The 26385-nt window shown below is 47.8% G+C and overlaps 1 protein-coding gene across 23 annotated transcripts in view; it reads left to right on the top strand.

The window, feature by feature from the left end:
* The window catches only part of LOC123761393 (uncharacterized protein CG45076), a 148832-nt gene that overhangs the window by 372 nt on the left and 122075 nt on the right, over positions 1-26385 (top strand). For 20 of the 23 annotated variants that reach the window (XM_069313828.1, XM_069313808.1, XM_069313802.1 and 17 more), the window contains exon 2: positions 11028-11057. The exons of the other annotated variants lie outside the window; for them this stretch is intronic. In XM_069313828.1, coding sequence (XP_069169929.1) covers positions 11028-11057 — 30 coding nt within the window. The remainder of the gene's footprint in view (positions 1-11027; positions 11058-26385) is intronic. 23 annotated transcript variants of the gene reach the window in all.

The following is a 26385-nucleotide window of genomic DNA, read 5'->3' as shown; positions in this document are numbered from 1 at the left end:
ATATGTTCTATTTATGAAGCCATGCTGTGAAGCCACTATAAATTGATGGGAATTGATCTGGTTAAGACCTGTAGTCCCTGCATATTAACTTTGCTTACACAAAGGGATCAAAGTGTCGCAAAAAATAAATATAAGATTTTGTCAATCTCCTGGAGCAGTAACATCCACATCTCCTTACTGAGCCCCGCTTAAACCTGCGCCCTGTACATCTTGGCTTCCACTCTCCACCACCACCACCCACCCACTCCCTACTTTGGCGGGCTGAAGCTCGACCCAACCCCCAACATCAACACCAAATATGGCAGTACCACTATAATTGCTGCTTCAGTAACATCGCCACATTGTCTGCCACCAACAAGTGTTTTCAGCTATTGTTTAGCTTCAGTTGTCATCCCCTATTAGGGAGGAGTTGAGAGGTATAAGAAAACAATAACAGATGTGAAACAACAGGTAGTATGGTATTTAGACCTGCTCGCTATTCTTAAAGATAAACAATGCAATGCATTATCACTGAAAGTTTGACAGAAAACAACAGGGCTGAACAATTGTCATAGTCACCCCTGGACTCTCGCAGAAGCTGTAGATTCATAGAAGACGGACATTAGGTTCTGTATATTTATTCGATACGGTAATGGCTCGTTTGTTCCGACATGATCGTATGTGATCGTATGTAACTACTCGCACTCTGCCAGGATGGACATGTTGGTTCTTCATTACGATTCGTGAATGTAAACTGAACAAGAACGAAGTTATCGTTATACACTTTTCAACTGTGTATAAAGCACTCGTTGTGTACATTTGTAAACGTCTGCATAAACTGTGTCTTGTAGCGGAGTTATCTCGCAACCATATGGACCAGAGTTCGGTTCCTGGGCAGGGTGACACTTTTCGAAACCGTTCCATACACCTGATGCCACTGATCACCTAACAGTAGAGAGGTACATGTGACTTACGCAACTGTTGTGGGTTGCATCCTTAGGGTTAAGGACAGACGATAAACACAGCTGGCTTCCTGTCCCAGGCAATCGGAAACGATTACACAAACATTCATATTACATCAATTAATTGTGTGCAATCCATATGCAGGCGATGAGTCACACTAACGTGGCTAAAGTATGTTGACCAGACCTCACACTAGAAGGTGAAGGGACGACGACGTTTCGGTCCGTCCCTTCACCTTCTAGTGTGTGGTCTGGTCATCAATTGTGTGCAACTATGTGAATATATATATATATATATATATATATATATATATATATATATATATATATATATATATATATATATATATATATATATATATACTAGGTAAAATATCACATTCTGGTGATGCTAACCTTGCAAAATTACTTCACGTTGATCGCCATGTTGATGTTTGTTAATACTTTACTACCGGGTGTTACATTAAAAGCAGTTTGAATTGGACGTGTAAATCGTTTGAAAAAATATAATTTTTTATAGGGAACACTGTGTATGTACACCTTCCCCCCCCCCAACAGCTGGATGTCATTGAGTAAGGATATATTTATGTTCCACCTTCAACATATACCGTTTTCTTTGTTTGAACTGCAAGATGAATTATGCAATTTAACCTTTTCATAAACAACAAAGATGGTTAAGCAAAAGACGAGACAAAAGTAATGCAGTAGAATGCTGCGGCTCACTATACAAATATACCATAATGTGAAGGCATTAAAGTCATGAACGCAGACTTCTTTTTTTTTTTTTTTTTTTTTTGAGATATATACAAGAGTTGTTACATTCTTGTACAGCCACTAGTACGCGTAGCGTTTCGGGCAAGTCCTTAATCCTATGGTCCCTGGAATACGATCCCCTGCCGCGAAGAATCGTTGTTACAACCAAGTACACATTTTACTGTTGAGTTAAACAGAGGCTACAGTTAAGGATTTGCGCCCAGTAAATCCTCCCCGGCCAGGATACGAACCCATGACATAGCGCTCGCGGAACGCCAGGCGGGTGTCTTACCACTACACCACGGAGACTGCAAAAACCTTGTTCTCTTAAAACCACGGAAATTTTGCAGTTCCCGTGGTGTAGTGGTTAAGACACTCGGCTGGCGCTTCGCGAGCAATTTGTCCTGGGTTCGTATCCTGGCCGGGAAGGATTTACTGGGCCCAAATCCTTAACTGTAGCCTCTGTTTAACTCAACAGTAAAATGGGTACCTGGTTGCTAAACGATTTTTCGCGGGATTCGTATTCCAGGGAACATAGGATTAAGGACCTGCCCGAAACGCTACGCGTACTAGTGGCTGTACAAGAATGTAACAACTCTTGTATATATATGTAAATAAATAAATATAATAAATAAATATAATAAATAAATAAAAATTAAAAAAAAATGATTTACATTTTCTGTGACGCTTCGTATGGTAGACTTTCTTATAATTAAACTCTCGCGCCTCTCTAATGGTCACTGTTGTATATATAACTGTCTCTGATGGTCACTGTCGTATGTATAACTGTCTATAATGGCCACTGTTATATATATGACTGTCACTTGATCACCAGTGATCACATGAGAGTCACCTGATCACCAGTGATCACATGAGAGTCACCTGATCACCAGTGATCACATGAGAGTCTCTGAGCTAGTAAACATCTCCCTCTTTCCCCTCAGCTTTAACCAATTACATTAATCCTAGAATGCGTTTTTGAGATGAAATGTTACACACACACACACACACACACACACACACACACACACACACACACACACACACACACACACACACACACACACACACACACACACGTGTGTCTGTGTGTGTGAGTGTGTGTGTGTTTGTGTGTGTTCACACAGGCTGAAAGTAACAAGGAAATCTGTGAGGCACTGAATGCCAGTTTCCATGGAGTGTTCACAACCGAGCCTGAGCAGCTCCCATTGTTAGAAGAGATTACCCTAGATGAAAGACTATCAGATATAGAGGTGACAGCAGAGGAGGTAATGAAACAGTTGACAACACTGGATGCAACTAAAGCAGTTGGACCAGACAAAGTATCACCGGGGATACTAAAAGGAGCAGCGCAGGCCCCCAGCCTGCCTCTGGCAATGATCTTTAATGAGTCACTTATGTCGGGAGAATTGCCCAGTTGCTGGAAGAAGGCAAATGTCGTACCGATCTTCAAGAAAGGCGATAGGGAGGAGGCACTTAACTATAGACCTGTATCACTGACAAGCATCCCCTGTAAAATACTTGAAAGAATAATTAGGCTACGACTGGTTGCACACCTGGAGAACGTTAGGTTTGTGAACAAACATCAACATGGGTTCTGGACAGGGAAATCGTGCCTAACAAACCTTCTGGAATTCAATAAAATAACGAGGATAAGACAGGACAGAGATGGTTGGGCGGACTACATATTTGTGGACTGCCAAAAAGCCTTTGATACAGTACCGCACATGAGACTGCTGTTCAAGCTCGAGAGGCAGGCGGGGGTGGTCCTAGCATGGATAAGGAACTACATAACAGAAAGGAGCCAAAGAGTTACGGTAAGGGGCGAGAAGTCGGATTGGCGAACAGTAACGAGTAGAGTACCTCAAGGATCGGTGCTGGGACCAATTCTATTTCTAGTATATGTTAACGACATGTTTACAGGAGTAGAGTCCTACATGTCGATGCTCGCAGATGACGCAAGGTTGATGAGAAAAGTTGTGACAGATGAGGATTGCAGGATCCTCCAAGAGGACCTAAACAAGTTGCAGAGATGGTCAGATAAATGGCTACTGGAGTTCAACACGAGCAAATGTAAAGTGATGGAAATGGGACTAGGAGATAGGAGACCAAAGGAACAGTACACAATGAAGGGGAAGTGCCTACTTGTGACGACGCGCGAAAGAGACTTGGGTGTGGACGTAACACCTAATCTATCTCCTGAAGCACATATAAATAGGATAATATCAGCAGCGTACTCTACACTGGCAAAAGTTAGAACATCATCCAGGAACCTAAGAAAGGAGACATTTAGGGCACTTTACATTGCCTACGTGAGGCCAGTCTTAGAGTATGCCGCCTCATCATGGAGTCCCCATCTGAAGAAGCATATAAGGAAACTGGAAAAGGTTCAGAGGTTTGCAACAAGACTCGTCCCAGAGTTACGAGGGATGGAGTATGAGGAGCGCCTGAGGGAACTGTGCCTTACGACACTAGAAAGAAGAAGGGAGAGGGGGGGACATCATAGGAACGTATAAAATACTCAGGGGGATTGACAGAGTGGACATAGACGAAATGTTCACACGGAATAGTAACAGAACGAGGGGACATGGGTGGAAGCTGGAAACTCAGATGAGTCACAGGGATGTTAGGAAGTTTTCTTTTAGCGTGAGAGTAGTGGGAAAATGGAATGCACTTAAGGAACAGGTTGTGGAAGCAAATACTCTTCATAATTTTAAAACTAGGTATGATAGGGAAATAGGACCGTAGTCATTGCTGTAAACAACCGATGCTCGAAAGGCGGGATCCAAGAGTCAATGCTCGATCCTGCAGACACAATTAGGTGAGTACAATTAGGTGAGTACACACACACACACGCCTGTTTTTATAGGGTAGATAAAGACAGTCTATTTAACACAAGGGGACACAGGTGGAAACTGAGTGCCCAAATAAGCCACAGAGATATTAGAAAGAACTTTTTTAGTGTCAGAGTGGTTGACAAATGGAATGCATTAGGAACTGATGTGGTGGAGGCTGACTCCATACACAGTTTCAAGTGTAGATATGGTAGAGCCGAATAGGCTCGGGAACCTGTACACCTGTTGATTAACGGTTGAGAGGCAGGACCAAAGAGCCAGAGCTCAACCCCCGCAAACACAACTAGGTGAGTACACTCAGTGTGTGTGTGTGTGTGTGTGTGTGTGTGTGTGTGTACAGGGGATTCAGAGACTACATGACAGGCACCACGACAATGGGAGGACCAAGAGCAGTAGTAGTAGGCATCCATCAGTCTCGGGAGACTATGGAGTTGCACTATTTATAACCCTCCACCACACGACAGAAGACCCAGGCAAGAGTATGACAACAACAACATGGCAGTTAAGGGGGATGCAACTAGGATTTTAAAAGTTGTTCAATTGCAATCAAACTTTTTCGACTAGTTCTACATGAAAAGGGCTGCAACTGTTACAAGTTTCAGTGTCTAAATAGAAAGTGAGATTTTTTTTTTCAACGAATTTTGCACATTTTCCAAAAAATTATCCAAACCTCACGTTTCCAATTAAACCATTTCTGTGACACTCTTCTATGACATTGTGATAGAAGTATAGGTATAGAACCTATACCTATAATAGGTTAAGTAATAATTGTAATTACGAAGCAATAAGATGCTTATCTTAACATACTAAGAAGGTTAGGTAAGGTCAGTGTTTTCTATGAAGCTTTTCAGGGTAAACTAAAATATTCACAATAAATTAGTATGTCACATATGCACTTATTTAATAAGTCAATATTGACTATACGAAAGTGCGAGAACGGGTTGCATTAGCATATAATAAAGGATTGGTATGACCGGAGTTTACGAAATATGTTAAGTGTTACTAATATAGTCAAAGTTCCCCACCAAAATTATGCAAATATATCACGCTTATTACTATTTGTAAAATAAAAAAATAAACTTAGGAAAAAATACTTCTTTCCAATTGTAGAAACATAAATTCTACATATAAGGTTTAAGTTTCAAGTAAATTGAATAAAAATGAAAGAGTAGAAGTTACGTTTATATTACTTGAAAAGAAATAATTAAAAAATGAAGTCTAAGGTGCTGCCATCTGTGGCTGAGGTTGCCATCAACCAATTTCCTTCAAAATTGGCACCCTTATATATAGGCTTACGTTCAGTCAGGTATATAAGTTTCAAGCAAATCGCTCAAAAAACAAATAAGAAAAAATAGAAAAAATATAAAAAAATTTTACCAATTTTTTTTGTGATAAAACTAATTATTATATTTTTTATTATATGCTATTGTGATAGCTGAGAGTCATATACATAATTTCAGTTGACACTTGTGTTTGATGTTAATTTTTGAAGGTTTTGGAAAATTGTAAACACATAATTGAATATTTTTTTCTCCCTATCTATTTATGCTACGATCCTGAGACTCGGACCAGATGAAGCACTTTTCATATTCAACTAGTCACAAAAGTTTGATTTAAACCGTCCCTGCATCACAACCTCGTCCCTCCACCACAACCTCGTCCCTCCACCACAACCTCGTCCCTCCACCACAACCTCGTCCCTGCACCACAACCTCGTCCCTCCACCACAACCTCGTCCCTCCACCACAACCTCCTCCCTTCACCACAACCTCGTCCCTCCACCACAACCTCGTCCCTCCACCACAACCTCGTCCCTCCACCACAACCTCGTCCCTGCACCACAACCTCGTTCCTCCACCACAACCTCCTCCCTCCACCACAACCTCCTCCCTCCACCACAACCTCCTCCCTCCACCACAGCCTCGTCCCAGGACCACAACCTCCTCCCTCCACCACAACCTCCTCCCTTCACCACAACCTCCTCCCTCCACCACAATCTCCTCCCTCCACCACAATCTCCTCCCTCCACCACAACCTCGTCCCTCCACCACAACCTCCTCCCTTCACCACAACCTCCTCCCTCCACCACAACCTCCTCCCTCCACCACAACCTCCTCCCTCCACCATAACCGCCTCCCTCCATCACAATCTCGTCCCTCCACCACAAACTCCTCCCTCCACCACAACCTCCTCTCTCCACCACAACCTCCTCCCTCCACCACAACCTCCTCCCTCCATCACAACCTCCTCCCTCCATCACAACCTCGTCCCTCCACCACAACCTCCTCCCTCCACCATAACCGCCTCCCTCCACCACAACCTCGTCCCTCCACCACAACCGCCTCCCTCCATCACAATCTCGTCCCTCCACCACAAACTCCTCCCTCCACCACAACCTCCTCCCTCCATCACAACCTCCTCCCTCCACCACAACCTCCTCCCTCTATCACAACCTCGTCCCTCCACCACAAACTCCTCCCTCCACCACAACCGCCTCTCTCCATCACAATCTCGTCCCTCCACCACAAACTCCTCCCTCCATCACAACCTCCTCCCTCTACCACAACCACCTCCCTCCACTATAACCTCCGTCCACCACAACCTCCTCCCTTCACCACAACCGCCTCCCTCCACCACTCCCTGGTCGTGAAAGTACTGGACACGCTAAGGTGTATGGAGCCCTCGGCTGTGTTCCAAAAGGAACACAGACAGGTAGATATCCTTTTGGGGTGAGGAGTATTCTGTTTTATATATATATATATATATATATATATATATATATATATATATATATATATATATATATATATATATATGTCGTACCTAGTAGCCAGAACGCACTTCTCAGCCTACTATGCAAGGGCCGATTTGCCTAATAAGCCAAGTTTTCCTGAATTAATATATTTTCTCTAATTTTTGTCTTATGAAATGATAAAGCTACCCATTTCATTATGTATGAGGTCAATTTTTTTGGGGGGGGAGTTAAAATTAACGTAGATATATGACCGAACCTAACCAACCCTACCTAACCTAACCTAACCTATCTTTGTAGGTTAGGTTAGGTTAGGTCGCCGAAAAAGTTAGGTTAGGTTAGGTTAGGTAGGTTAGGTAGTCGAAAAAACATTAATTCATGAAACTTGGCTTATTAGGCAAATCGGGCCTTGCATAGTAGGCTGAGAAGTGCGTTCTGGCTACTAGGTACGACATATATATATATATGTCATATATATATATGTCATATATATATATATATATATATATATATATATATATATATATATATATATATATATATGTCATCCCCTCCCCAAGGGTCGTGCCACTGATCCCGCTCAGGATCCAGCCCCACAACAAGTTGACCACCTCCCGGGTACCTATTTACTGCTAGGTGAACAGACGTAGTAGGTGACAGGAAACGCGCCCAACCATTTCTGTCTCGCTCGGGAGGCAATCCCGAAATTCCCCGACTGGGAATTATGACTCGTGAACGAACTATTTGCAGGGTATAAGCGTAGGTCAGATCTGACTTTTATTACCATGTAAATCCTGATTCACCTGTTCATAGAGAAATGGAGGTTCTAAAAATGGTTTACAAAAGGTTTTACTGTTCTTTAAAATGTTGTAATGCAAATAGAGGTTCAATAGACTGTTACAGCCCCCGCCCCCCTTGTCTACCGACGTCTTCCGATGTCAGTCGAAGTCTTCCTCCCGTCACCTAAGTCGTCCACCCTGTCCTCTACGTCTGATTGATTGATTGATGAAGATTAAGCCACCCAAGAGGTGGCACGGGCATGAATAGCCCGTAAGAGGTTAATTTTTTGGAGTGAATGGGATCTTTGGTCGTGAAAGGATGTACTGTGTGCTGAGGTCGCTTTTATATCGTCAGTCCTTTCTATGTGGTTCCTATCGCGGGGGAGGTATTTTGGTGATGGTGTTTTTTATGTAATGACGGCTGCTGGCTTGGATTGTTTCGTGAATCACTGGATGACGAGTTGCCAATTTAGCAGTTTCATCGACTTTCTCATTTAATGGAATTCCAGCATGGGATGGGAGTATAAGTACAGTTTAGGGTTATGTTGAGTCCTTTGCCTTTAGCGACTGCTCCAAGATACAAAATGGTGGTAATTATTTCCACGTTGTCTTTCCACTGTTTTTGTCCTAGTATTTGAAGTGCAGCTTTTGAGTCTGTGTGTATGATTGCATTTTGAGTGTTTTGTGTAATCACATATGCGAATGCCTATTGTATGGCAAAGGGCTCAGTTTGGGTTAATGATACTAGTCCTCCCAGTCTCCAATATGCCTGTACGTTGGCCGTGCAAAGAGCAGCGCCAGCGCTCTTATATTCTGTGTCAACCGATCCATCTGTGAAGATGTGGGTGGCTCTTGCTTCTGCAATTCTGCTCATTTGCTCTTCTATGATGCGCCTTAGGATTGTTGGATCATAGGCAGCCTTTTTCATCGGAAGACCTATTGCTATTTTGAAGGTAGGCTCCTCCCATGGTGGGGAACAAGTGTAGTTTGGGTGTGGTTGATCTCCTCCACTGTCAAGAATCGTGCTTTTTAATTGTAGTCTGTTTAGGACTTCTCCCGCTCTAGCAGCTCCTCAGGTCGCTTACCTCCCTCTCTGGAGGAGCCAATTTGCAAGTACTTCGCATATACTATGTACAGGCAGTCAGAACAGTCAGTGTTCTGCGTCTTGGGCTGAGTATACTTATAACAGTGAGCGAATCTGACATCACCCCGTCTGCCTGTCTTGTATATAAATTGTCAACCTTCGGGACACATATATATAGTAACTCCTCTTCACCTGTCCCAGTTTTTAATGAACCTATCCGTTCTCTGATCTTTGTTCGATATAACTGAAAGAACCTTCAGGACTTGTCTTTGCTTGCCCTGCTATGCGAACTTCATAGTTTGTTTTTGCTCTCCTTATCTTTTTTTAACATTTCTAACCAGTTGTACGAGTTCTTGTTTTAAACTGACTTTCCCTTTCCTAATCATTTTGTACCACACTCTCTTTCTACCTATAAGGTTCTTTAGATCCTTTGTTATCCATTTCGGGTCATTAGTATTCGATCTATTCAATTTGTTCGGTAAACTACGTTCCTGTGCTTTGCTTGGAATATTTTTAAATATGTTATATATTGAATCCACATCGAAATCCCTTTTTACGTCACCCATCGCTGGGTTCACGTCTCACTCCAAGACCGACCCACCCCCCATGCCCAAGACTTTCCAATCTATTTCACCCAAAAAATTTCTTAGACCATTAAAATCAGCTTTTCCAAAATCTGGCACTTTAACAGAATTTTCTCCTACAAAACTTGTCCATTCTATGCTAAATATGATGTATTTGTGATCACTGTTCCCTAGCTCACTTCCTATTTCGATTTTACTAATTTGTGTTTCTCTGTTAGTTAACCCTAAGTCTAAAATATTATTTTCCCTCGTTGGTTCCTTAATGTGTGCTTTAGAAAGCAATCGTCAATTAATACTAGAAAATCTTCTGCTTCATTATTCCCTGTTCGGTTAATCCAGTTTATTCCACTAAACTTAAAGTCACCAATGACACAAATACTGTTTGACCTAGATGCTCTAGATATTTCATCCCATAGATACTTTGGGTGATACACCCACCTCCGCCCACTCCAGTGCATATCAGTAGAGTATTTCAGTCCTCCCTTAGCCTTCAACTGATTTTCTTAGTTCTTTTTGTCTTCTCTCTCCCTCTCTCTCTCTCTCTCTCTCTCTCTCTCTCTCTCTCTCTCTCTCTCTCTCTCTCTCTCTCTCTCTCTCTCTCTCTCTCTCTCTCTCTCTCTCTCTCTCTAGTCTTGTATTATACACCTACTCACTTCTTCCCTCTCTCATCAACACCACCGTAAAAGTAATGCAGCTTTTGGAGAACATTATGTACTGAAACACACCTCTGGTCTTTATACATAAGCATAAATATGATGCAATAATCGTAATATTAATAATTTGTATGATCTATTTCCTTCATATAATTATGTGCACCTGTAGTATTTCTTTCATATAATTATGTGCACCTGTAGTATTTCCTTCATATAATGTGCACCTGTAGTACTTCCTTCATATAATTATGTGCACCTGTAGTACTTCCTTCATATAATTATGTGCACCTGTAGTACTTCCTTCATATAATTATGTGCACCTGTAGTATTTCCTTCATATAATTATGTGCACCTGTAGTACTTCCTTCATATAATTATGTGCACCTGTAGTATTTACTCACCATCATACTCTCTTCTCTCACGACCTTCTCCGGGTCGTCCTGGTTCCTTCCTCCTCCTTCTTCCCTTCCCCTCCCCCTCCTCTCTTCATTCATTCCCCCTCTTCCTTCCCCTCCTCCTCTTCTTCCCCCCCTCCTCTTCCCCCCACCTCCTCCTTCCCCTCCTCGACATCAACGACCAACCTCCTGTGTTACAAATATGAATAAAGCCAATTCTTTCTCCTTCAGGAACCCTACAGTTACGACTACGTCCCCCGGGTTAGTGGTGGTGTGGGCGCCTCGTCTGTGGGCCGCCCCTTCTTGTGTGTGTGTGTGTGTGTGTGTGTGTGTGTGTGTGTGTGTGTGTGTGTGTGTGTGTGTGTGTGTGGCCATGGGGGTGGGTCGTGCTTCGTGTGGCCCGCGTCTTATTACTCGTTCGTGGGGCCACGAGGCATGGCCTGCCTACCTTAGTGTGGCCCTGTGGTTATAATCTACCTTAGTGTGGCCCTGTGGTTATAATCTACCTTAGTGTGGCCCTGTGGTTATATTTTTCCTTAGTGTGGCCCTGTGGTTATAATCTACCTTAGTGTGGCCCTGTGGTTATATTTTTCCTTAGTGTAGCCCTGTGGTTATAATCTACCTTAGTGTGGCCCTGTGGTTATAATCTACCTTAGTGTGGCCCTGTGGTTATAATCTACCTTAGTGTGGCCTCTGGTTAGATCGCAACCACAGGTAGTGTGGCTATAGTGTAGTGGCACGACGACCAAACCAACCATAGTGTAGCGTGGTGATGTGGTGGTGTACCCTGTGTGGTCTGACCACACCACAACCACACTTGTTACTAGATTAGTGGAGGTGACCCTAGCCCTAAGGAATCCTGAGGTGGCGTCTTCCCCCGTTGCTAAGCCTCTCACAGCATTCACCAGTCAATTATCGTCTATTATTGACTTTTGGTAACTATTTACACATCTTTGGGAAGTCTCAAGTACATTCCAGAGTGTCAACACATCTAAAATAGGATTTCTGAAGAGGTTATCAACTAAGATGGGATGAAACCTAGCTGAGTTATATTGCACTGACGGTCTGGACGACTCGAGCACACTGCTATATAGAGCATTTACCTCTATAGTCTTTAGAGACGTAGCTTTGAGCATCGAGAGATGAGCTTTGTAACAGGGGATTGTGAGCTGTGTGTGTGTGTGTGTTGTGTGGTCTGCTTGTGTTAACTGCTTATTGACTGTTAGTTGTGCCAGGATTATTCGGTACGAGTTGAGCTCTCCTATATTTTGGCATGTTAATCATTTTAATCATAAAATATTGGTTTTCAATTTAGTTTTGCACAAAAATAAGACTCCAGAATGATATATGTTAAACAAATATTACTTTTTAATAACTGAACCTTTCAAAATATGAGTACTAGTGAAGGTGCAATAATCTATTATACACACACACACACACACACACACACACACACACACACACACACACACACACACACACACACATTATCAAGTACAAGACGAAGCTGGAAAAAGTTCAGAGGTATGCCACTAGACTAGTCCCAGAACTATGAGGCATGTGTTACGAGGAAAGGCTGCAGGAAATGCACCTTACGACACTGGAAGACAGAAGAGTAAGGGGAGACATGATCACTACCTACAAAATCCTCAGGGAAATTGACAGGGTACACAAGGATAAACTATTCAACACTAGTGGGACACGAACAAGGGGACACAGGTGGAAACTGAGTACCCAAATGAGCCACAGGGGCGTTAGAAAGAACTTTTTCAGTGTCAGAGTAGTTAACAGATGAAATGCATTAGGCAGTGATGTGGTGGAGGCGGACTCCATACACAGTTTTAAATGTAGATATGATAGAGCCTCAGTAGGCTCAGGAATCTGTACACCAGTTGATTGACAGTTGAGAGGCGGGACCAAAGAGCCAAAGCTCAACCCCCTCAAGCACAATTAGGTGAGTACAATTAGGTGAGTACACACACACCAACCCATCCTCATATTTTGATAGTACTCTTTTGTAACTATGTGTACCATAGTACAAACAGTGACGTACTAAGAAATTAGTAGAACTTTGTATTATTCACTTTAGAGTCCGAAGAAATGAAGCAAAAAAACTAACTTAAATATTCCTTGGCCTAGTATAGCACACATGTGTACTATATTAGGCCTCAGATAACGTGTCTTAAGACTAAGAAGGTTAGTTTAGTTTAGTTTGTCTCTGTAACACACGTAGAAAATAGTTTTCAGATTTGTCCAAATTCAATAGTACCGATTTCTACTTTCTAATTGTGTTGTACGTCGGTATATGTACTATGGTCCCCATCCATTCTACAGGTACTACCGAAAGAGGAGGCTGGGCCGTGCACACACACACACACACACACACACACACACACACACACACACACAGAAGATTGTGCGAAAAAAACTAGTGGAGCATCTGGAGCGAAGGAACTTTGTAACACAGCATCAACATGGTTTCAGGGATGGCAGGTCCTGCCTCACAGGGTTACTTGAATTCTACGACCAGGCAACAAAAATAAGGCAAGAAAGAGAAGGGTGGGCAAACTGCATATTTTTGGACTGTCAGAAAGCCTTTGATACAGTGCCACACAATAGGCTAGTGCGAAAGTTGGAGACGCAGGCTGGAGTGAATGGGAAGGTACTCCGGTGGATAGAGGAGTACCTAAGCAACAGGAGACAACGAGTCTGTGTGAGGGGTGAGGTCTCAGATTGGCGAGACGTTACAAGTGGAGTCCCGCAGGGGTCATTCCTTGGACCTATACTGTTTCTGGTATATGTAAATGATCTCCCAGAGGGTACAGATTCGTTCCTCTCAATGTTTGCCGACGATGCAAAAATTATAAGGAGGATTGAAACAGAGGATGATAGTAGGAGGCTACAAGATGACCTAGATAGACTTAGTGAATGGTCCAACAAATGGCTGTTGAAGTTCAACCCGAGTAAATGCAAAGTAATGAAACTAGGCAGTGGAAACAGGAGGCCAGACACAGGATACAGAATAGGAGATGAAGTACTTAATGAAACAGACAGAGAGAAAGATCTAGGAGTTGATATCACACCAAACTTGTCTCCTGAAGCCCACATAAAGAGAATAACGTCTGCGGCATATGCGAGGCTGGCTAACATCAGAACGGCGTTCAGAAACCTGTGTAAGGAATCATTCAGAATCTTGTACACAACATATGTAAGACCAATCCTGGAGTATGCGGCCCCAGCATGGAGCCCGTACCTTGTCAAGCACAAGACAAAGCTGGAAAAAGTCCAAAGGTATGCTACTAGACTAGTCCCAGAACTAAGAGGCATGAGTTATGAGGAAAGGCTGCAGGAAATGCACCTTACGACACTGGAAGACAGAAGAGTAAGGGGGGACATGATCACAACCTACAAAATCCTCAGGGGAATCGACCGGGTAAACAAGGATGAACTATTCAATACTGGAGGGACGCGAACAAGGGGACACAGGTGGAAGCTGAGTACCCAAATGAGCCACAGAGACATTAGAAAGAACTTTTTCAGTGTCAGAGTAGTTAGTAAATGGAATGCACTAGGAAGTGATGTGGTGGAGGCTGACTCCATACACAGTTTCAAATGTAGATATGATAGAGCCCAGTAGGCTCAGGAATCTGTACACCAGTTGTTTGACGGTTGAGAGGCGGGACCAAAGAGCCAGAGCTCAACCTGTCGGAAAATCCGACACCATTTAATATATCATACATACAGATAATTGCTGCTGTATTACCAACAAGTTACCCATAGAAAACGTAACTTGTAGTGGAATTACCGTCTATAGAAAACGGGATATCATCACCACATACCATTATAAATTCACCAGCTATTCTGCTGGGAATTATTCTTAAATACATTAGTCTTTGGACTTTACCATCATAAAAACATCTCATATAAATTAACTTAATTATCAATATTAAAGTAGAGTAAATGTGACCCTTCTATCACTTATTGACATCTGGACAATGTAGGCCAGACGTCAGTGAGGAAGGAGGGGCAGCCATTGTTATTGTCACCTCCGAGACGCGTGGAGCAAATTTGGCTCCTATTATATCTGGACAATGTCGGCCAGTAGCGTCAGTAGTATGGAGTGTTAGACATTGCCATTGTTTATACTGAGACCAGAGGCTCACGGGAGCAAATTCGGCTCCTGTTAATTTTACTTGGACGTAGTGTTATGGAAACCAAAGGTGTACCATTATCAACACGCTGTCAACAAATCAAGTTAAGTGTTCTTCCGAAACCCATGTATCTTTCATTTATGGCCATTAATGTCATTATATAGGGTGGACCGGTTAGAGCACGAGATAGCCTCAAACTAAAGGTAATTAAGCCAGGTATTTACTGTTCCATGTACAGTGTTTCTCTGATATACCTGTCATATATAGGATTCTGGCTTTACAGCTAGCGCCCTTTTAACAGGTCAAGACGAGGAAGTATCTTTTGTGCATCAGTTACCAGGGTGATGGAAGCTACCTCAAAGAGGGAAAATGTGGTGTCTACACCCCAGTTATACCTGGTGGACTAACCTGCTGTACTATAAGATAAGGAACCTCTTCAATGTATGTAGTCTAATACTGTAGTTTGATTGGCTGCATATATATAAATTTAATTAATATAAACCCCCCTAATGTGTAGAGGATCGATTTGTGAGATTGAGATTATTGCAGAAATACAGTCCACTTAACATCATACAAATTGCTATCGAAGTATATAAATTAACGTAAATATAAATTCATATAAATTAAATAAATATAAATCTCACAGGTCGGTTCCCACACAACCCCCGCAAGCACAATTAGGTGAGTACAATTAGGTGAGTATACACACACACACACACACACTATGCCAGTACCACATACGCACAGTACCTAAACAAATCATACATACGGAAGTGATCTAGGACGGTACATAAAAAAATCATTCACATGGAAGAAATGTCAGTCACATAAGCAGTAAAATGATGGAAACTGGCAGGAAGTTTCCGGTGATAACTATGGTAATTTGAGAATTTTGAGAAACTGTAAGAGAACCCCTACGGGCTCACCATAGCCCGTGCTACTTGGAACTTTGTTCCAGGTAGCGAATCTTTAACAACAACATGTAAGAGAAGATTGATGGTACAGAACACTGAAGTGGTTAAGTATTATTAAGATTCAAACACAGACGGTAAATTTTGTATTCGGGAACTGGAGAACGTGGCGGTCACAACAGGCTGATACATGCCTAATTGTTCTTGATATTTAAGTGGTTACAAATTATTTTGTTTAAATCAGACGAGTCTGCATAAGCAAGTTTATTTTCTTATAGAAAACGAGGCGCCCTACTCTGAAAGTTACTTAATTCGACGTAAAGAAAAGAAAGTGCTGCCACCATCCATTCATTAGTTAATTATAAGACAAGGAAAGGAACTTGTCTGCACAACAATATCACCTGATGTTATCACGTAACCACTGTACGAATATAGTCAAGAATCTTTAAGACATAAAACTTCAGAGTGCTCTCTACTCTAGTTTTGAAAATCCAAGATCTAGGGATCAGAATTAAAGACAATTTAAAAAGTTAATCAATTATATATTTACTATTATATCTTCACTCATATGGGTATTATAATTCAACCATATCATTTGATATTCAAAGGTCAACATTAATACACAATTTGAGTCACCACACAAGAAACTGAGAACAACTACCACTGACTGCTCCTGAAGATCACGTAACACATAGATTGGAACCACAATATATGTTAACCTTACAAGTTCACTCACCAAAGTCTCTAAGGCTAAGTTGGTATTGGTACGCTGACAGATAGAGCCTCCCACCCGGCCTGAGAACGGCCTAGTCTGCCTGCTAGCCTCTCTCTCGAGTAGCGTTCTATATATCGTTATACTCCTAAGGTACAGTTCCACCGTTATTTATGGGGGAACCGGGAGCTCAGCTCAGCCTACCAGGAGATAGTCTCTTTTCTTTGATGGAAACAACATAGCCAACCATCAGCAATTAACAGTCTCCGTGGTGTAGTGGTAAGACACTCGCCTAGCGTTCCGCGAGCGCTATGTCATGGGTTCGTATCCTGGCCGGGGAGGATTTACTGGGCGCAATTCCTTAACTGTAGCCTCTGTTTAACGCAACAGTAAAATGTGTACTTGGATGAAAAAACGATTCTTCGCGGCAGGGAATCGTATTCCAGGGACCTGCCCGAAACGCTACGCGTACTAGTGGCTGTACAAGAATGTAACAACTCTTGTATATATCTCAAAAAAAAAAAAAAAAAAAAAAACAGCATAACAGAAGCGAGGTCACCACACACGAACTGAGCCGAAGCCAATTTGTTACAGTTAACACCTGAAAGGCGTGACTAAAATACATACAGGGCCGACAGCCTGGCGCCTCCAATATCCTGTGTGACTTAACTCGTATGTGAAAATATTAAATAAAACCCATTTATGATGTTACATCCTCTCCTCCGGCCTCCCCCTCCTTCTACTCTCTCTTTTTCCTGTTTTACCAGCCCAACCACTTGGAGTGGAGGGTAGAGCGACGGTCTCGCTTCATGCAGATCGTCGTTCAATCCCCCGATCGTCCACAAGTGGTTGGGCACCATTCCTTCCCCCCGTCCCATCCCAAGTCCTTATCTTGACCCCTTCCAAGTGCAATATAGTCATGGTGGCTTGGCACTTCTAATAATTCCCTTCCATTCCTGTCCTGTTTTACCACCTCCTCCCCCCCCCCCCTCTCCCCTTCCCACCATCCTCCCCTCTCGCTCGATGTTGAAAAATCTGTGTAAGCAAGGCCCCACAACGGCGTCTGCCGTTGATGTAAGCACCTTAGAGTGATGATATATTTTGAACTTCAGTGATACAGCTGCCAAGTTGCTTGCCAACTTACCGTCCACGAGAGCTATATGTTGTAAAGTTCGGCGTCATTTCCGCTCAGCTGTGATGACGACTCTCCCGACGGGAACGACAAAACGTTTAGTGGACGACGTTTAGTGGACGTCGTCGACGTTGGTGCGTCGCCAACCTCGTCACGAGAACTCTCCGGGTATATAACGTAGCTATGGAGCTCATGACATGCTCCGAAGCCCATGACATGCTCCAGAGCCCATGACATTCTCCAGAGCCCATGACATTCTCCAGAGCCCATGACATTCTCCAGAGCCCCATGACATGCTTCAGAGCCCATGTCACAATATGGTGACACTAGTAGGCATACTGTCAATAGTTCACATCAGAAGGAAGGCTTGCGACGATGCGTACTTATACTTCAGTAAAGTCTTGAGACAGCATCTCGGGAAAGACTGTTGAGAAAATGGAGGGGTCGAGGTTTTGTGCCTGCTATCTTAAGTCGTGATAAGATAGCATTAGAAACTGTCTCTCTCCCACTAGAGGCTAGGCCATGGCCTTTGTTGACGTCTCATGAGCTAATAGAGATCTTTCTATCCTCCCTATGACTCGTCTGATCTAAAGATTCCATCCATGTTCTCTCTTCTACCCCTGCCTTAATACGATGCCCAATACTGAATATTTATTCTTTATCAAGCTTATCGATTCCTCTAAGAATCTTACATGTCGTCATCATGTCTCCTCGATTCCGGTTCCTCTTTATGCAGTGACGTTCAGTTCCCTGAGCCTCTCTTCACAGTTCAGTTTCCGCAGCTCTGGTATGAACTGTGAGCGATGTTACCTACTTATGTTTCCAGTTGGGTTTTATGCTATATTAGTTGGTGATTTCTTGCTGGGCGTCACATACACTAAGAAGAGTCTCACATACTCTAACAAGGCCCTCACATACACCAAGAAAGACCTCACATTCTCCAAGACGGACCTCACATACTCCCAGAAGGACCTCACATACTAAAAGACGGACTTCACATAGTCCCAGAAGGACCTCGCATACTAAAAGACGGACCTCACATACTCCAAGATTCTGGTTCTAGGGCTCGGGATTATATATATACTTGCAAGACCTTCTCTTTTTTTGTGGTTTGAGGAAGTTATCTCCCCTGCACTTCAATAGGTTTTCTTGCTCCCTTCTCAGTTGTCACAACTTTGTGGTGTCAACCGTGTGTACTGTGTACCGTGTGTACTGTGTACCGTGTGTACTGTGTACCGTGAGTACCGTGTGTGCCGTGATCTATATTAACCTCGGCGAGGGTGGCGTCGTGATGATGACGGGGCTTAAATATAACAGGTTTAGTCTTTGAAATATGTCCAGAGTGGTAGAGGTTAAGTTTAGCGTCAGAGCAGCGCCGGGTATCTCAAGTAAAGCATCTAATACTGAAGATCTAACAGCAACTTTACCTAGTAAGCTTGAAGCTTACTAGGTGATGAGGTTGGATAGTAAGCAGGAAGCTGGAAGCAAGAAGCAAGAAGCAGGAAGAGGAAGCAGTAAGAGGAAGTAGGAATCATGAATCAGGAAGTGAAGGGTTGCCAGACAGAGCCAGGCGCAGGTCAGGCCAACTTCCTGACAGCCTGCGGGTGGCACTGACAGTGCCACCCGCAGCTTGTCTTACTCTAACAACTAGCAACCAGAGGGTCAAGGCTCAGTACCAGATGGTTTCAGCTGCCGCTGTAGCTTCTGTGTGTTGCACAGTCTTCCCAAACTCGTACACAAAGGCAAGAACACTTTAGCCCACTACACGTCTACCACCAAACAGGTAGATAAGTAAGACAAACTGGTCTACCTGTTTGGTAGACAAGGTTGTCTACCATCTTGTCTATCAAACGGACAAGTAAGGGATTAAAGCAAGCAAGGGAGTGACATTCTTGTGATTGATTTGTCGTATCTCAGAAGGGTGTCGGGTTTAGGTGGGTCTCGCACCACTCAGGAATTTCAAGACTTCAGGGTTTCTATCAATGGTCTTAAATGATTAACTCCACTAGTAATAACACCTGACTCGATGAACCACAATATACTGTATGCTATGTTAGTGCTTTCACTCTAGAACATCTAATTACGTTATAAACAATAATTAGGCCATCGTATTTACACCATTAATAGTTGATATATTTATTAAACATTAGATACTGTTTAATAAATATGTTTAATATTTATTAAACATTAGATACATTTAGCAGATATGTCAATGAGTTGAGTCACTGGAAGGAAACTGAACTAACGCAGGACAGTCTGTATCTTTGAGAATTTCCAGCATGTAGAGGAACCACAGTGAACTACCCAATCTTACACCATAACTCACCCCATGTCCACCCCAACCACTTGGCCTGGACGGTAGAACGACGGTCTCGCTTCATGCAGGTTGGCGTTCAATCCCCAACCGTCCAAGTGGTTGGGCACTATTCCTTCCCCACAATCCCATCCCTAATCCTTATCCTGACCCCCTCCAAGTGCTATATAGTCGCAAAGGCTTGTAAAGGCTACCCTTCGCTCACCCTACCACTAGCGAGTCATGGAGGAGTGTGTTGTATCACATGTTCAGCAGAGGCTCAGGGACTCCAGGCTCTGAATTCAGAATCTCCTCGATTGTGAAAGAATGTCTTGTTCTATAGATCTTAATCCTCGACATTCCTCAAGACCGAGGGAGCTTAGCCGCGCCTACTGTATATAGTCCCAGGCTACTGATCACTTGGAAGACCAGAAGATCAGAATGGAAGACAAAGGACTCTCTAGAGCTATACTTACTAGAGCAGGACCGGACCCATCCCAATCATGGGATTAACAGGACAAGATCATATGGTCTCAGGTCAATAACTATTGATTTTAACGGAGTCCACTCTCCAATGTGAAACTTTTCAAGCAAATTTTCACAGTAGATTTTCAGCACAGTCTACTGTGATATCTTCCTTCCTTCAGCTCTTTCTGATATCTCCACAAGCCATATATGGCATTGCATGTCAATTAGTAGAGGACAGTACCTCTAGTATGTACTAGTGACAGTGATGAACCTCTAGTATGTACTAATGACAGTGTTGAACCTCTAGTATGTACTAGTGACAGTGATGAACCTCTAGTATGTACTAATGACAGTGTTGAACCTCTAGTATGTACTAGTGACAGTGTTGAACCTCTAGTGTGAACTAGTGACTGCACAGTACCTCTAGTGTGAACTAGTGACTGCACAGTACCTCTAGTGTGTACTAGTGACTGCACAGCACCTCTTGTGTGTACTAGTGACTGCACAGTACCTCTAGTGTGTACTAGTGACTGCACAGTACCTCTAGTGTGTACTAGTGACTGCACAGTACCTCTAGTGTGTACTAGTGACTGCACAGTACCTCTAGTGTGTACTAGTGACTGCACAGTACCTCTAGTGTGTACTAGTGACTGCACAGTACCTCTAGTGTGTACTAGTGACCGCACAGTACCTCTAGTGTGTACTAGTGACTGCACAGCACCTCTTGTGTGTACTAGTGACTGCACAGTACCTCTAGTGTGTACTAGTGACCGCACAGTACCTCTAGTGTGTACTAGTGACTGCACAGTACCTCTAGTGTGTACTAGTGACCGCACAGTACCTCTAGTGTGTACTAGTGACTGCACAGTACCTCTAGTGTGTACTAGTGACCGCACAGTACCTCTAGTGTGTACTAGTGACTGCACAGCACCTCTAGTGTGTACTAGTGACTGCACAGTACCTCTAGTGTGTACTAGTGACCGCACAGTACCTCTAGAGTGTACTAGTGACCGCACAGTACCTCTAGTGTGAACTAGTGACTGCACAGTACCTCTAGTGTGAACTAGTGACTGCACAGTACCTCTAGTGTGAACTAGTGACTGCACAGTACCTCTAGTGTGTACTAGTGACTGCACAGTACCTCTAGTGTGTACTAGTGACTGCACAGTACCTCTAGTGTGTACTAGTGACCGCACAGCACCTCTAGTGTGAACTAGTGACTGCACAGTACCTCTAGTGTGTACTAGTGACTGCACAGTACCTCTAGTGTGTACTAGTGACTGCACAGTACCTCTAGTGTGTACTAGTGACTGCACAGTACCTCTAGTGTGTACTAGTGACTGCACAGTACCTCTAGTGTGTACTAGTGACCGCACAGTACCTCTAGTGTGTACTAGTGACTGCACAGTACCTCTAGTGTGTACTAGTGACCGCACAGTACCTCTAGTGTGTACTAGTGACCGCACAGTACCTCTAGAGTGAAGCAGTTGTAGTAATATCCACACATGACTCTATTTCCAACATAACATTAACAATTACCTCACAACTCACCTCCTCTTGAGGTCGAGAGGCATGACTTGTATTTTGTATTAATTGACTGTTGACGTTGCGAGAGCGGACAACATAATTTAGCAGTCTCCGTGGTGTAGTGGTAAGACACTCGCCTGGCGTTCCGCGAGCGCTATGTCATGGGTTCGTATCCTGGCCGGGGAGGATTTACTGGGCGCAATTGCTTAACTGTAGCCTCTGTTTAACGCAACAGTAAAATGTGTACTTGGATGAAAAAACGATTCTTCGCGGCAGGGGATCGTATTCCAGGGACCTGCCCGAAACGCTACGCGTACTAGTGGCTGTACAAGAATGTAACAACTCTTGTATATATCTCAAAAAAAAAATAATTGCCTTAACTTGTATGAAAACAACCAATTGTACGGTTTATAAATAAATAACAATTACACAAATAATAGATAAATGAAAATCCTCATTTATCATTAGTGAAAGACATGCGTAAGTTATCAAAAGAAAGTAGGAAGACAGGAAGAGTATTTAACACCGATCTGTCTCTCTCTCTCTCTCTCTCTCTCTGCTGGAGACTTTGTTCAGTTCATTTATTATGCACCCCATACCCATCCCGCAGGGCGGTAGGGGAAAGGGTTACAGAGGCACATTATAACACATGTTCAGGAAACGTGTGAACATTTTATAGAACATGGAGAACATGAGGTAGGGGAGGAGCGAAGCTGGCCCAGGTAACCTGACACTTGGCCGGAGACAGAAATATCAGTGTCCCTTGCTCCCAGTGTCCCCACCGGGGCCATTCTGCGCGCGTACCTCACCACCGGGGCCACTCTGCGCCAGCACCTCACCAGCGGGGCCACCCAGCGCGCGCACCTCCCCACCGGGGCCACCCTACGCGCGCACCTCCCCACCGGGGCCACCCAGCGCGCGCACCTCCCCACCGGGGCCACCCTACGCGCGCACCTCCCCACCGGGGCCACCCAGCGCGCGCACCTCCCCACCGGGGCCACCCAGCGCGCGCACCTCCCCACCGGGGCCACCCAGCGCGCGCACCTCCCCACCGGGGCCACCCAGCGCGCGCACCTCCCCACCGGGGCCACCCAGCGCGCGCACCTCACCACCGGGGCCACTCTGCGCCAGCACCTCACCACCGGGGCCACCCTACGCGCGCACCTCCCCACCGGGGCCACCCAGCGCGCGCACCTCACCACCGGGGCCACCCAGCGCGCGCACCTCCCCACCGGGGCCACCCAGCGCGCGCACCTCCCCACCGGGGCCACCCAGCGCGCGCACCTCCCCACCGGGGCCACCCAGCGCGCGCACCTCCCCACCGGGGCCACCCTACGCGCGCACCTCCCCACCGGGGCCACCCAGCGCGCGCACCTCCCCACCGGGGCCACCCAGCGCGCGCACCTCCCCACCGGGGCCACCCAGCGCGCGCACCTCCCCACCGGGGCCACCCAGCGCGCGCACCTCCCCACCGGGGCCACCCTACGCGCGCACCTCCCCACCGGGGCCACCCAGCGCGCGCACCTCCCCACCGGGGCCACCCAGCGCGCGCACCTCACCACCGGGGCCACCCAGCGCGCGCACCTCCCCACCGGGGCCACCCAGCGCGCGCACCTCCCCACCGGGGCCACCCAGCGCGCGCACCTCCCCACCGGGGCCACCCAGCGCGCGCACATCACTACCGGGGCCACCCAGCGCGCGCACCTCACCACCGGGGCCACCCTGCGCGCGCACCTCCCCACCGGGGCCACCCAGCGCGCGCACCTCACCTCCGGGGCCACCCAGCGCGCGCACCTCCCCACCGGGGCCACCCAGCGCGCGCACCTCACCACCGGGGCCACTCAGCGCGCGCACCACCCCACCGGGGCCACCCAGCGCGCGCACCTCCCCACCGGGGCCACCCAGCGCGCGCACCTCACCACGGGGCCACCCTACGCGCGCACCTCACCAGCGGGGCCACCCAGCGCGCGCACCTCACCACCGGGGCCACTCTGCGCCAGCACCTCACCACCGGGGCCACCCTACGCGCGCACCTCCCCACCGGGGCCACCCAGCGCGCGCACCTCACCACCGGGGCCACCCAGCGCGCGCACCTCCCCACCGGGGCCACCCAGCGCGCGCACCTCCCCACCGGGGCCACCCAGCGCGCGCACCTCCCCACCGGGGCCACCCAGCGCGCGCACCTCCCCACCGGGGCCACCCTACGCGCGCACCTCCCCACCGGGGCCACCCAGCGCGCGCACCTCCCCACCGGGGCCACCCAGCGCGCGCACCTCCCCACCGGGGCCACCCAGCGCGCGCACCTCCCCACCGGGGCCACCCAGCGCGCGCACCTCCCCACCGGGGCCACCCTACGCGCGCACCTCCCCACCGGGGCCACCCAGCGCGCGCACCTCCCCACCGGGGCCACCCAGCGCGCGCACCTCACCACCGGGGCCACCCAGCGCGCGCACCTCCCCACCGGGGCCACCCAGCGCGCGCACCTCCCCACCGGGGCCACCCAGCGCGCGCACCTCCCCACCGGGGCCACCCAGCGCGCGCACATCACTACCGGGGCCACCCAGCGCGCGCACCTCACCACCGGGGCCACCCTGCGCGCGCACCTCCCCACCGGGGCCACCCAGCGCGCGCACCTCACCTCCGGGGCCACCCAGCGCGCGCACCTCCCCACCGGGGCCACCCAGCGCGCGCACCTCACCACCGGGGCCACTCAGCGCGCGCACCACCCCACCGGGGCCACCCAGCGCGCGCACCTCCCCACCGGGGCCACCCAGCGCGCGCACCTCACCACGGGGCCACCCTACGCGCGCACCTCACCAGCGGGGCCACCCAGCGCGCGCACCTCACCACCGGGGCCACTCTGCGCCAGCACCTCACCACCGGGGCCACCCAGCGCGCGCACCTCACCACCGGGGTCACCCTGCGCGCGCACCTCACCACCGGGGCCACCCAGCGCGCGCACCTCCCCACCGGGGCCACCCAGCGCGCGCACCTCACCACCGGGGCCACCCAGCGCGCGCACCTCCCCACCGGGGCCACCCAGCGCGCGCACCTCCCCACCGGGGCCACCCTGCGTGCGCACCTCACCACCGGGCCACCCAGCGCGCGCACCTCCCCACCGGGGCCACCCAGCGCGCGCACCTCACCACCGGGGCCACCCTGCGCCAGCACATCACCACCGGGGCCACCCTGCGCCAGCACCTCACCACCGGGGCCACCCAGCGCGCGCACCTCACCACCGGGGCCACCCAGCGCGCGCACCTCACCACCGGGGCCACTCTGCGCCAGCACCTCACCACCGGGGCCACCCTGCGCCAGCACATCACCACCTGGGCCACCCTGCGCGCGCACCTCACCACCGGGGCCACCCTGCGCGCACACCTCACCACCGGGGCCACCCTGCGCGCGCACCTCACCACCGGGGCCACCCTGCGCGCGCACCTCCCCACCGGGGCCACCCAGCGCGCGCACCTCACCACCGGGGCCACCCTGCGCGCGCACCTCCCCACCGGGGCCACCCAGCGCGCGCACCTCACCACCGGGGCCACTCTGCGCCAGCACCTCACCACCGGGGCCACCCAGCGCGCGCACCTCACCACCGGGGCCACCCTGCGCCAGCACATCACCACCGGGGCCACCCTGCGCCAGCACATCACCACCGGGGCCACCCTGCGCGCGCACCTCCCCACCGGGGCCACCCAGCGCGCGCACCTCACCACCGGGGCCACCCAGCGCGCGCACCTCAGCACCGGGGCCACCCTGCGCCAGCACCTCACCACCGGGGCCACCCTGCGCGCGCACCTCACCACCGGGGCCACACTGCGCGCGCACCTCACCACCAGGGCCACACTGCGCGCGCACCTCACCACCAGGGCCACCCTGCGCGCGCACCTCACCACCCACACACCAAAACATACGCCAATCTTCAACGACGTACATCCTTCCTCAGCTGAAAATTCATGGTTAGCTTAAGTACATCAGGATGTTTACCTCAGTGAAGATGGAGCCGCTGAGGGCCAGGTGGTCCCCTGTGCCTGGTGGCTCTGAGGGACCGACGCCGGGGGGGGGGGGCCCTACGTCAAGTGTACCATCACTCGTCACGTAGAGGCGTCCGGCTCTACGTCAAGTGTACCATCACTCGTCACGTAGAGGCGTCCGGCCCTACGTCAACTGTACCATCACTCGTCCATCACGCGTCCGGCACTGAAGGGGGATAAAGAGCCTGGCAGGGAGGCTGCTCGGGGGAAAGTGTGATGAAGGATGCTGTAGGGGTGATGAGGTGCAGCAGGTCCTGGACTGAACATCATCAGTGGATGCTGGGAAGATGACACCGCTGGAGATGACACGTATCAGCTGCATTGCTACCTCTACGAACCAATCCACAAGGGGGCCTTG

The sequence above is a fragment of the Procambarus clarkii genome, chromosome 7 (genome assembly GCF_040958095.1).
Source record: "Procambarus clarkii isolate CNS0578487 chromosome 7, FALCON_Pclarkii_2.0, whole genome shotgun sequence".
Taxonomy (NCBI): Eukaryota; Metazoa; Arthropoda; class Malacostraca; order Decapoda; family Cambaridae; genus Procambarus; species Procambarus clarkii.
The sequence above is the reverse complement of the archived record's forward strand: the minus strand, read 5'-3'. Positions and strand labels throughout refer to the sequence as shown.